At 43.0% G+C, this 13303-nt stretch overlaps 1 protein-coding gene across 1 annotated transcript in view; it reads right to left on the bottom strand.

Annotated features, from left to right (window-relative positions):
• Nucleotides 1-1832: 1832 nt before the first annotated feature.
• The window catches only part of VWC2 (von Willebrand factor C domain containing 2), a 130767-nt gene continuing 119296 nt past the window's right edge, over nt 1833-13303 (bottom strand). The window contains exon 4 of the mRNA XM_086398609.1: nt 1833-2345. Within this exon, the coding sequence (XP_086254735.1) occupies nt 2194-2345 (152 nt within the window). The 3' untranslated portion in view covers nt 1833-2193. The remainder of the gene's footprint in view (nt 2346-13303) is intronic.

Here is a 13303-nt window from a genome sequence, read left to right as displayed (position 1 = left end):
CGTCCCCTGGGGAGTGGAGGGGCTTCCTGTGTGCTGAGACAACCCTACTTCCCCAGGGGGCTGGGCTGTTCGCAGAATCATACCTTTGTATAACCTTGTCCCATAAAATGTTTCCCTGGGACGATGGAGAGATGGCTGATGTCTAGTAGACTTTAACGCCAAAAATTAAATTTTGGAAAGCTGATCATACCTGAGATTGTCTAGGTAGCACTTCCCCTGAGAATTTTCATGAAAAGCAGTGTGCAGAACCCATCAGGCCCAAGATAAAAATGAAATATAAGCGTTTGTAAATTTCCAGAGGATTCAGTTAGCAGTGGCTTTGCAGGTTACTAAGGTTCACATGGGTCAATTTTTTAGTGATGACAAAAGTATCAAATTTCCTTGACTATTATTCATACTTGAATGACTGAATGATTTCTTTGTATGGAATGAAGCCTCTCCAACTGCCTCTGCTGACCTCTAGCACAGCTCCCACCACAGCACACATTCGTTCCTTATTCATGCTACACCAGAGGCAAAAGTCCATTAAGGTAGGAAACCATGATTTATTCCTTTTTTGTGGTCACAATTAATTTGTACTTAATGGATGCTTAACTTAAATTTTGGAATAAATGTATGGGACAAAAAGCTTTAAAGATGTCAAAGAGTGACCGTAATTCTCCCTTTTCTCCATAAACCAATTAATCTCTGGCTACCTTTTTCATCAGTGTGCCAAGTGTTGATGTGATTGGTAAGGGCAGAAGTATTCTCTAACACACACTGATCAGACCAGCGGGGACTGGCAGTGGCTTCTTTTATCCACATGAAGAGAAATGGAGTCAATTTGGAAGGACACGTAACTCCAGGAACACTGCACGTGACCTTCAGTGCTATTTTAACATATTCAGCAGAACTTTCTCACTTGGCTCTTGCGGAGTGATGAACACAGGGCTCTCATTGAGGACTGGACTACGCCAGTCGTGGAGGAGAAAGGATCAGCCCCACGAGTCCGTGGACTAGCTGGTTTGTCTGTACTGCGTGTAGATTGAAGGCGTAGACTTGTTCGGGGGTTCAGTTTCCCTTACCGCTCCTCTGAGAAACAAAGGTCCCCTATTTGCTTTCTTCAGCATGAGGCACCAATAATGCAGATTGTCCAGCATATTCTGTTCCTCAGTGTATGACATTATGTAAAGTCACGCTTAGAAGAAGTGAACTATGTGAAACGACATATTGGTGTGCATCTACCCATGGCCCACGGTGTGGGGGCTTTGAATGAAGAGAAAAATGGTGTATTGGTTACCTTTGTAGCTGCATCTCCCAAATGACTGAGCATGGAGATAATAAAAGCAGAAAGTTACAAGAAGGAAGTATTAATATTTGTGTGAATTAGACCGGATCCTTTCCCTGGTGGCTCAGAGGTAAAGCCTCTGCCTGCAATGCGGGAGACCTGGGTTTGATCCCTGGGGCAGGAAGATCCCCTGGAGAAGGAAATGGCCACCCACTCCAGTACTCTTGTCTGGAAAATTCTGTGGCTACAATTCATGGGTCACAAAGAGTCAGACAAAACTGAGTGACTTCACTTTCACTTTCATGTAAGGATCAACACTACATACATCTCTGTAATGAAACAGAATCCCATCTGAAACTCTCACAACATTGTTAATCAGCTACACTCCAGTGTAAAATAAAAAGTTAAAAAGAATTTGGGACAGGATCTCAGGAAAAATCCATTCTCTTATCTCATGATCCATTCACGGGTGCAATATTCTCAAGATTCGAAGGAAAATCAGCGACTGCAAATAAACTCCTGTGATGGAATCAGGACTGAAAAAGAAACGCAGGTACACAGCTCGGACAGTTGACAACACAGCATTTTTAATCTGTATCTATAGAAAACATGTATAGAAGCTCTCTAATAGAGGGATTATAGAAATACATTTCATATATAATAGTGGACTTCAGTGTACTTACTGTGAAAATAGCACATTTATTTAGAGACGGAATTTTTTTTTTTTTTGCCCAAAGTTCTTGTGGATGTTTTGAAATACGTCCAGTTCTTTCTCTTGCAGTCTTTGTGATAGAAAGCAAAAGGACCAACAGTTTTCACGATTCCTCATCGAAAGTCTTATGTGTTTGGCCGGTGCCTCCCAGAGTCGCCCAGAAGTCCCGGCCGGGGCAGGGCTCCCGCAGACGCCGAGGCGCGGGCAGCCGGCCCTACATCTGCCTGCACTCGTGTCTGGTGCACATGGCCTGGCGCTCGATGCGCCACGTCCCCTCCTCGTAGGTGCAGTGACAGATGGTGCACTCGTCCGTCTTCACCTCTCTCCCGGCAGGGATGACAGCGGTCTCCGCAAAGCAGTTTGGGCCTGAAAAGAAGAAACAGGCTGTACTGATGTATGACACGTGTGCATAAGTATACCACAGATTTAACCGGGGACTTTGCTCTCCCCTACAGGTTTTATCCACTCTCTTTCAGGAAGGACAGTGAAAAAGTTACCGTTTCAGCCTAGGACTGCTCCCACTTTTTTCCTGAAATGCAAGCCATGTTGTTGAAAAGTTTTATGAGTGACAATCCTGGGATTTTCATTGACAGGTTATTCCGTTCTGGGGCCAAATCTGCAATCGCTTGATTGAATTAATTCCAAGTCATCACAGAAAAACTTGATTAACTGGGACTTTCAAAGAAAAAGGCTTATTAGGAGAGACAGCAGAAACAAGCATATTGCTCAAACTGAGCTAAACTCAGTGTTACCACCACATCTCTTAGAGCAGGTTTCAAAAGTCGGTGGATGGAACAGCCATGCAGACGACTCTAGAAACCCTTATTGCTCCTCCCACCCCCAGGACTTCTGACTCACAAGCTTCTCTACTAACAGAGGTGCCACGTGCATTTTACTCCATGTAAAATCCAGGACACAGAAAGATGGGTATCAGGGAGATTTCCAGTGTGAATTATTTCCATTGGAGCAAATGGTTTCTATGTTACAGTTCACACCCCCAACTCAGAGGGGAACAACTGTGCAGACTCCAAACCATCTAAAATGAAGACTCGGGTCCTCACTGCAGCCTGAAGAAATTCAGCCTGGAACGCTCATGCTCATTCTCCCTTCCTTTGCTTCTAAAGTCTCTGACAATGTGCTCACACCAAAGCACGTTCAGTGACACTTTTAAAGTCATCAAAAAAATTACAAAATTAAAAAAGATAAATTACTTCACTAAAACTCCAGGATAAAAACTGGCCATTTTATAATTCTAGTCAGAATAATTCTAAGCAGAGTACACATGCTTCAGTGGCTGCAGTCACTGTAGGACTCTGGATCTTTCTTTGTCAATGATTTGCAACCACTGCAGTCTTTATATTCAATTATCCCAAATTCAGCTGGTGAGAGAGGCCAGAACGTCAGGCTGCTCTGCTCCCAGGTCCTTTGACTAACTCCATCAGCTGCTCTCAGTCTTCTCCATGTCTTCACCAACAACACGTTTCAGCTCACCTCGGCTCCTCTGGAATCAGCCTCTTCTCTGAGGGGCCTGGAGTCCTTTGGTAGAAAGGAATATTGAGGATCTGAGACCTGATTATTGCAAGTGCCTGATACTACTGAGGTGACACTGCTCCCAGCCCCTCTCAGTGGGCACAGGTAGGAAGGAACACACACACACAGGTTTTAAATTGTGAGTTTACATTATTAGAATTCAAAATCCTTTCTTAGGTTTTATATATGTATATCTTTTCTCTTACAATGAAACAGTTCAACTTTAACATATTTATTTGAGTGATCCCATTAACTCTTTGCTTAATTCTACTTAGATTTTAAATTATCTACCTTCTCTTGCACTGAGACTCTTTATTAAACTATAAACATGTTGGGACTTTCCTGGCAGTCCAGTGGTTAAGACTCCCCACTTCCACTGCAGGGAAACGCTGGTTCAATCCCTGGTCAGAGAACTAAGATCTCACATGCCACATAGCCAAAATAATAATGATAATAATAATAATTAACAGATTCATCTATTTTCTCTCTTACACAGTTACATAAATGTTTTAAAATGACACCATAAGTGTTATTCCTAGTAAAGAAAAAAAAATTTTTATAGTTCTTACAGTCAATGTATTTTATTCACAAGTCGCTCTGTCTTCTCTCTGTGTGGTCCCAGGGACAGTGATGTGTGGAGTGAGGTTCATCTGTTTCACTGTATCCTCCCCCTCCAATCTTCCTTCCTTCTCTGCCACCTGCCACCCCAGCCACTGCAGTAACCACTTTTACTAGTTCTAATTTATCCCCTAGTGTAACTTTTTTAAAAGAGTAAACAAATTATTCATCTTTCTTTCACAAAAGATAACATTCTCCTAACTGTGTGTTTAGGTTTTTCATTTCTGATTTGTCTTGGGGGGTCACTCCACATCTGTACACAGAGCTCATGTGAGGCAGCAGCCCTGTGTCCCCCAACACACGTGGTCAGTGGGGACTTGGAGACTGCCCCCTCACCCCGTCATGTATAGAAAATGCTTAAATGTGGAGTGTGTTTGTTATCATTTGTTTCAGGCAAGGAAGAGATATGGTAGAGCCAGGCTCACAAGAAACTGCTGATAGCCTTCTAGTAAAATCTGTACTCATGAGGAAAAGCAAAATCCCACATAAATACCAAGTGTTCAAAAAGGAAAATTAGGGGAATTCCCTGGCAGTCCAGTGGTTAAGAGCCGGCATGTTCACTGCCATGGGCCTGAGTTCAGTCCCTGGTCAGGGAACTGAGATCCTGTAAGCCCAATGGTGAGGCCAAAAAAAAGTAATTTAAACACATGATCTGAGAAGGGGAATGTAGCAACTCACACTGTCTCATATAAGAAAGTCTTTGCTCTATAAGCTTTCAAAATACTTATATGTAACGTCATCTCCCTATTGATTGATGAATAGTGAGAAGAAACCCTGATTCTCAGCCTCACTGAGATCAACTCTGGATAAAATTCGGGGCAAAGTGCTACACACATCTGGACCATCAGAGATTTATCTCCCAGGCCTGCAATTTAAAAAGAGTAATTATTCCTGGTAAAATTTTATTATGACATAATTTGTACAATTTTGACCATTGTTTCATGTGGATTATGTCCTATAACCCCTTCCCAACACCTTGTAGAACCATCTGTGTTGCTGTGCACACCACGAGGGGACGGCTTTGTCCAACATGGCAAGATTGACTGAAGGGGAGAGGGATTTGTGTTCCAACTTTGTGCATTTTGTTCAAAAGTCACTTAACTTTTGTCTCTGTGTGGTCGTATCAGTGACACAGCGTTAGGCTATATAAATGTTGACCCCTGAAGAATTTACAAAATAAACTTTATATATATGTATATATAATTTATATATGCATATATTTTATATAGGCTTATACATATATTTTATGGGCTTCCCTGGTGGCTCAGATAGATTTATGTAGATATATAAATATAGATTTATATTTAGATTTATATATAGAGATATATATATAGATTTATATAGATATTTATATTTTTCTGTATATATCTCTATATAAGTCTATATAAAATATATATTTATATATATATATATGTATGCATATATGGTGGTGCTTTAGTCACTAAGTCTTGTCCGACTCTTGCAACCCTTGTTCTGTACCTGGCCAGACTCCTCTGTCCATGGGATTTCCCGGGCAAGAATACTGGAGTGGGTTTCCATTTCCTTCTCCAGGGAACTTCCCAACCAGAAGTTGGAATCCAGGTCTCCTGCACTGCAGGTGGATTCTTTACTGACTGAGCTATGCAGGGAGCCCTGTATATGTATAGATAGATAGATAGATGTACTCACACACATACACCAAAGGAGCTGAATGGGGTACAGTGGGTGTGTACACATCTCTGTCATTTATCACAGGTGTAGCTCCGTGTGACCACCACCAGAACGAGGACAGAGCTGTTTCATCACCTTAAACTCAGAGTCGAAAACCCAGGTTAGGTTTTCATCAAGTACAAGTTATGTTTCCCTACCGGGTGCTGATTCCCATGGAGGTCTCTGCTCTGCTGAGTTGTGACACTGTATTTCTGTCTCTATATGTCTGCAATTTTAGGGAGATTCAGTTTGCTTTGTGATCTTACTTTTCTGATGGACCTAAAAAATATTACTGATGTTTCAGTTTGTTGAGCTTCTTACTTGTGTTTAGGAAGAAAAGGTGACCGGAAATCCTATAGATTGATTTTTGAGCCCACTTTGCATTCCTGGAGAAAACAATCCCACGTGGTCATAGCATAAAATTCATTTGACTTGCTGGATATTTTGATGAGACATTGTGTTAGCACATATTCATTAAAGATACTGATTTGTACTTTTAAAAAATATTGTTTTTGTTGAGTTTTGGTATCAGGATAATACTGACTTCATAGAATGAGATGGGAATTATTTCCTCCTCTTCTATTGCTGGAAGGCATGATAAAAGTGATATTAATTCTTTAAATGTTTGGTATTTTTCTCCAGTGAAAACAGTAGGACCTGGAGTTTTGAGGGGAGTTTTAAAATTATGAATTCAAGTTCTTTAATAGCTTTTACACAGATTAAAAAATTAATTGCTCAATAGTGTTGCTCTTTGCAACCCCATGGACTGTAGCCCACCAGGCTCCTCTGTCCATGGGATTCTCCAGGCAAGAACACTGGAGTTGGGTAGCCATTCCCTTCTCCAGGGGATCTTCCCAACCCAGAGATTGAATCTGGGTCTCCTGTGTTGCAGGCAGATTCTTTACCATCTGAGCCACTAGGGAATCACCCTTCATACAGATTATCTGTATCATATTGAGTAAGTTGAGGTAGCTCCTATTTTTCAAGGAGTTGGTTCACAACTTCTAAACTGTTAAATGTATGTGTGCAGAACTGTTGTTAGTACTCCTTTATTATCCTTTTAATCTCTGTGAGATCTATAACATCTCCTGTTTTATTCCTAATCTTAGTAGTTTGCATCTTCTGTATTTTTTTCCCCCTATGTCTTGCTAGGTGTTTATCAGTTTTATTGATCTTAGAAAACCAGCTTTTTATTTCATTAATTTTCAAAACTGATGTTCGGTTTTGCTATCTTTTAGTTCTTCTCTTTACTATTTTATTCTACTATTTTTAGTTAGTTTACTTTTCTTTTTCTAGTTTCTTGAGTTGATGGCTTATATTATCAATTTGAGAATTTTCCTCTTTTCAAGTGTAAGTTTTACTTCCATAAATTTCCCTTTCAAATCTACTGTAGCTGTGGTCTCATAAGTTTTCAACGTGTAGTTGTTATCTTTTCATTTTCATGGAACACTTACTTTAATATTATAGATTTGTAGCCCAAGAACCACTAAGAGACTTGAGAAAAAAATACCACATGCGAGAATTTGATGAACTAAAATATAAGTCACTAAAGAGAACCATGACATACAAAAGCAGATTCTGGTCACCACAGTTATTCAGTGTCAAATAAACCTTCATTAGAAAGTAAGGAATAGAGAAAAATAGATTTTAATCTTGACTAACTAATCTAAATATAATATGTAACTTTCTTATTTATATGGTACTTTGGAAGAAATATGAAGCATGCAGAGTTTTATAAATATGAAAATGAGATTTAGACCATTAGTCCAAGTCACATGACTCATAACTAATTACTGATACATCCGTTGATCTGGCCTGGCCATTATTCAAGGACCCTCAGGGTAAAAATGGCTAATTTCAGAATGGACACATCATATAATGTTTTCTTGCTGAAGAACAGCTGTGCAAGCAGGCAGCTGATGGGCACTGCTGAGCTGAGCTTTTCTGTGTCCTTCTGACTTCAGAGCAGGGGGGTCCTGGTGGGGGGTGGCTGCTGTTCACATCACCTGGACCCCATTAACACAGGCACCTTCACTGTGACTGACACACAGTGTCAGAACAGTTAGTCTCAGGCCCAGCCCAGGCCCCGAGGTGCCAGTGGAGGGGCTGAAAGACAAGGAGGTCTCCCCCTGTTATGGGCCCAAATCAAATCTCCCAAAAGGGAGTCTGTGTTGAATCCCCAGCTTTGTCCTAATTACCAATGTGAGTAAAATGGTGTGGCTGCCATATCACTACACAAAGGGTACTGCAGCCTTCAAGCCATCACATTACAGCCACCAGATGTGAGCCTTAGGGGAACACAGCATGGAGACAGGAAGCCAACCATCTAGCCCTCATCCATGACTGCCACCCCACCCCACCCCCAAAGATGGACCCAGAGGAGACTCAGGTTGAGAAAGCCCAGGACACTGGCCCCAGGTAGCTAAGGCATAGCTCAAAGGAATGATTTCAGGGAGCCCAGACCCTGCACTTCCCACAAACAGAAAAGTGCTAAATTCCTTAACTTGAGATGTCTGGTTTTCCTTAATTAACAGTAATCTTTTGATGTTCTGACCCCCTTGTCTCTGTTGCAAAAGTTCCTATATATCCTGGTTCCTCCCTTACCTCCTCTGAGCAGTCCCTCAGATTACCCTGAGAGGCTGATTCCTGGGCTTAAGTCCTCAGTTTTGTCCATCAAATAAAACATCATTCTCAACTTCTGGGTTGTGCTTTTTTTTTTTTTCTTCCAGTAAACATTAGTACAACCCAGCCCAAGATAGGTGCATTCACTGAACCAACAACAAACTAGGCTGAGACTCATGAATTTCAAACCCAGCCTGGACGGCTGACACCTATAATTAAGCGTTCCTCCTGGCTGCTCCTGTCTCCCGCAGAGCTGCCTGTCACCGTGCCCCCTGCTCCCCTTGCTCTCCGCAGTGGGGAGCTCCTGGGAGCCAGAGCCACAGTCACCCTGGAATTGCATCCCAGGGTCCAACCCTGCACCTACACAGAGCCAGAGTCAGGACAGGTACACCCGAATGACAGCTTCAGAATTAAATGATGAATTGACACAAGAAGAATAAAATTCCTGTGGCTATATAGAGGGGTAGGCTGCCAACATGGTGTAGATTTTACAAGGACTGGTGAGTCACAGGAAGACAGGATGTTAATGAAGAAGAGCCCAAATGGGTACCTGGCGGCTCCTCCTCCTCCTCAGAGACTGAACACTGAGGAAGAGAAACCCAGACAGCTGACCTTGTATATGTTTCAGGTGACTTTAGATATGTCAACTAAGAAAATGCACAGTCTAGAAGTTGCAATTATGTTTCATTTGGCATGTTTTTGAGGACTGTAGCCCGGGAAGCAGCCTCTCAGTGAACTCCAAGGGTCTGTTCTGAAGAGATAAAGGAGGAGCCAGGACACATGGGAATTTTTGCTGAAAAAATATGTAGTTGAACATCAAAAGATTATGCTAATCACAAAATCCAAGCATCACAAGTTAGTGATTTTAGCACTTTTATGTGTATGGGAAGATGCAAGAGTCTGGGCTCATTGAAAGTATCCCTTTGATGTGCATCTTAGCTATCTAGGGCCATCGTCCTGATTTTCTCCATCCTGAATCCACCCAGAGGATTCATATCAGGGATGAGGGGGCAGCTACAGTGGCTGATGCCTTGGTGGCCCCAAATTTATTCTTTACTGGAATGGCAGGTGACAGTTTTTTGTCCACAGATATATTAATGGTATTTGGAAAAGGACTATTTCCTGGAGTTGCCATTTCTTCCGCTCTTCATGATGCTACTATTTTGAAGGCTAAACCTGACAATGTGCCATCGTATTGAATAAAGCTGGGCCTAACTACCAGAGTAAGATGACGAATCATTTAAACAGCCTGGCCACAGCATCTGTGTTTCCTCAAGCAGGTGAATGTTTGCACCTTGTGTGTGGGATCAGAGGGAAGCAGGAGAAGGCAGAAGATGCTGTCAGAACCTGGGACCTCAGCCAGTAGACTGGTCCCTTGAAGGAGGAGGTCCCAGGACCTGGGGACCCAGAGCATCACAGGAGAGGAAACCAGGAGGGGCTGCAGGTTGGTGGCCTAGACAGAATCTGGGGACGCTCATGGGCACCGCTTTGGGTCCTGCTTACACCTCAAGAGTGGACAGTGAGTCCCAGGAGCTCAAGCCTCCCTCATCAGCTTTCCACAGTGACCACTAAAACTATATTGGAAGAAATGGTGTAAATTGGAAATAAATGAAAACAATATAACCTCTAAATATTCTATCTGAATTCAGTAAACCTTAGAAGGCCTTTGGCAATGGCAAATGTGTACTCTGTGGTCATCATTCCCATGTAGCATTCTGAACTAGGGGGGCCAGCTGGCATATTAGATTATACCAGAAACTGCAGAGAAAGATACTTGTTTTTCAAAAGAAAGTCAGATATGCAACCTGAATTCAAATCTCTTGATTTCTCTAAGTTTCAACTTTCCCATCTGCATGTGAGGGGATCTGAACAAAAGATCTCCAGAATCTAATATTTGTAGTGTGAACATTCTTCACCTCAATTTTTCCACCTTGCAGTTAACACTCAGGCACCTCTTGTAGAAAAAACGGAAAGTAAACAAATAAGAAATGAAATATTTCCTGTCATATAAGGATGGAATCACAAAGATGTTACAGTCACCAGAAATTCCAGCCACCACAGACGGTGAGCTGGTGACCCCTCAAGAAACTCAGGAAGGAAGGAATACCTGCCCTCTAGCAGCCATCAGACTGCAGCCATTCCCTGTGGTGAGCCCTGAGGAAACTCAGGATGTGGAAACACGGGATACTGGCCCCAGATAGCTGGGCTGCATACCAAAGGATTGATTTCAGTGAGCTCAGACTCTTGCATCTTCCCATACATAGAAAAGTGCTAAATTCCTTAACTTGGGATATCTGATTTTCTTTAAATCACAATGATCTTTTGATGTTCACACTACCTGTCCTTTGCTGCAAAACTTCTATATAACCTTGCTCCTCCCCTTGCCTCCTTAGAACAGTTCTCTCAGGGTCACTTGAGATGCTATCTCCTGGGCTTAAAGTCCTAAAAGTTCCCACTGGATAAAACATAACTCAACTTTTAGGCTGCATGTACTTTTTCAGTCAACACTATCCCACAGGGCTCCTTATCATCTTCTCCTTACTCATTTGGGAATTGTTAGTGTTGAATGAAAAAAAAATGCACAACATAAAAGTTAAGAATTATGTAGTATTTGGTGGAAACACTGAGGACTGCGGCCTGGGACACAGCCTCTCAGATAACATAGGCTCAGAAGAGGTAACGGGGTGGTAGGGCGGGATACACAGGGATTTTATAAACAAGACCAGAGAGTTGGAGCATCAAAAGATTACTATTAATTAAAGAAAACTGGATATCCCAGGTTAAGGAATTCAGTGCTTTTCTACCAAGGGAAAGATGCAAGAGTCTGGGCTCACTGAAGTCATCCCTTTGATCTGCACCTCAGCTATCGGGCCAGTGTCCTGTGCTCTCTCATCCTGAGCCTCGTCAAGATGCACCGAGGTGGGGGAGTGGCAGTGGCTGAAGGCTTGCCAGCAGGTGGGCAGCCTGTTAGTCTCCATCCCGAGTGCCCTCAGGCCTCGCCTTCGGGGCAGCTGTAATGTGATGATGGCTTGATGGCTGCAGCATCCTTTGCTTGGCAGTGACATTTTCCATTCACACCACGATAGAGTGTATGAAAAACTCTCCCACTGAGATCAACACTAAGGTTTGGATAAAATATACATGGATTAAAAAAAAATGGTTTGACGATGTCAGACAGCAAAGGACATGGAGGTCTAGCCATCAGAGAAAAGGCAGGTTCACTGAACTGAACTCCACACTCACAGCCCCAGTGCTCAGGGTGTTTGCAGGATCTGGAGCAGAGATGCATGTCCGCTGAAAATGGAGCTCAAGGTGGCAGCCTTCTGACTGAGCTGGGAGATGGGAGTTAGCATTGGAGCTGCCAGGACAGCTGGGATCTGAGAGGGAGGCTGTATCTGAGAAGAGGGAATCACAAAAAAGTGAGGAATTTTCCTTCCAGGCATTTACAGAATGCAGAGCTGTGATGTGCCAGGCAAGACAAGCAGAACCCAAGCAGAAAGCAGTGGCTGGGTGGCTGGAGCTTGCAGAGACCCACCAGGACTGCAGTGCTCAGGAGGGAGAGTGGAGGGGCCCTGACAAACAGCAGGGGTTTTCAACCAAGGCTTCAGAAAGGCTATGTCCTAGGAGGGGGAGGGGGAGGTGGTGGGAAAGATGCCTGAACAAAGCCTCACATCCATCCGCAGCCAGATCACTGTGCCCTCCTGTATTCTGTCAGCCCAGAGGCTCCATGCAGAGTCTGTACAATGTCCCTTTCACAGTATCTGTCATTTAATTAAAAATAGCCAGGTAAGCCAAGAAATAACCCCAAGCCAAGAGACACAAAATAGGAAATGAGAGACTCACAGGTTATCAAGATATGTAACAGGTGACTATTACAGAAAGTTTTTTTTTTTTAAGTAATAGATTAATGTGATCCAGAAAAACAGAAGAAAATTTGGAGAATTTCACTGAGAACTGCCTATACTGAAAAAGTTGAAACTGCAAGAGGCAATAACAAATTAAGAATCCAGTAAAGTGTTTGCTAAAAAGATGAGGCAGAGCAGAAAAGGGTATCATTGATCTAGAAGACTGGGCTCCTGGCAATTACCTGTGAAGTGAATGTGGTGAGATCAGAAATGCGAGGACAGCCCCCTGGGATGCGCCAGCAGCCACAAAAGATACCTGTCCCGTGAACACCTGGTCTTGCGGTTCCACGTGCAGACAGCAGTAGAGTCGCCTGGTCCATGCAGCCCATCCTTCCAGGCATGATGGGATTCTGAGCCAGCCCCAAGGTGGTTCCTGGATTGGGTGGACCCCCACCACCATCACCACATTGGGGTTCTCCAAAAGCCTAGAGGATCTCATTGATTTTGAATGGTAAGCTGTGCAATCAGTAATAATGTTATGAATTAGAAAAAAAATCTATACTCATAATGGCATAAAATGTATTGAACCAGAGTATTCCTCACCCTGTTTTACACATAAATTGATATCTGAAAGAGCACTGGATTTAGGAAACCACTGAGCAGCTAAACAACAGCCACAGAGCTAACCACATGGATCGACACTAAGTCACTATGAACAAGTAACGAAAAGGGAACCAAGGACTGTCCCTGTGTCACATGAGCCAGGATTCAGCCTGAGGAGGGGAAAGCTGAAAGGAGATCTAGTAATGGTCTGGGAAACGTTTAGCAGGTGGCTCTCAGATACAAAAGGAGAAGGGAAGAAGACCCAGGAAACAGAAACACCATTTATACGTTCACCACGTCCATCCTGGAGCTGCAAACATGTGACTCTGGACGGAGCCGCAGACTCGGAGGTAGATGTGACCGACCATGTGGGCACAAAACCCAGGCTGTTCAGAGAACAATGCCATTAACATGACA

Source organism: Bos grunniens, chromosome 4, assembly GCF_055505025.1.
Source record: "Bos grunniens cultivar Pamir isolate PY7600 chromosome 4, Bosgru_T2T1.0, whole genome shotgun sequence".
Lineage (NCBI taxonomy): Eukaryota > Metazoa > Chordata > Mammalia > Artiodactyla > Bovidae > Bos > Bos grunniens.
This window is presented reverse-complemented; position numbering and strand designations above follow the sequence as displayed.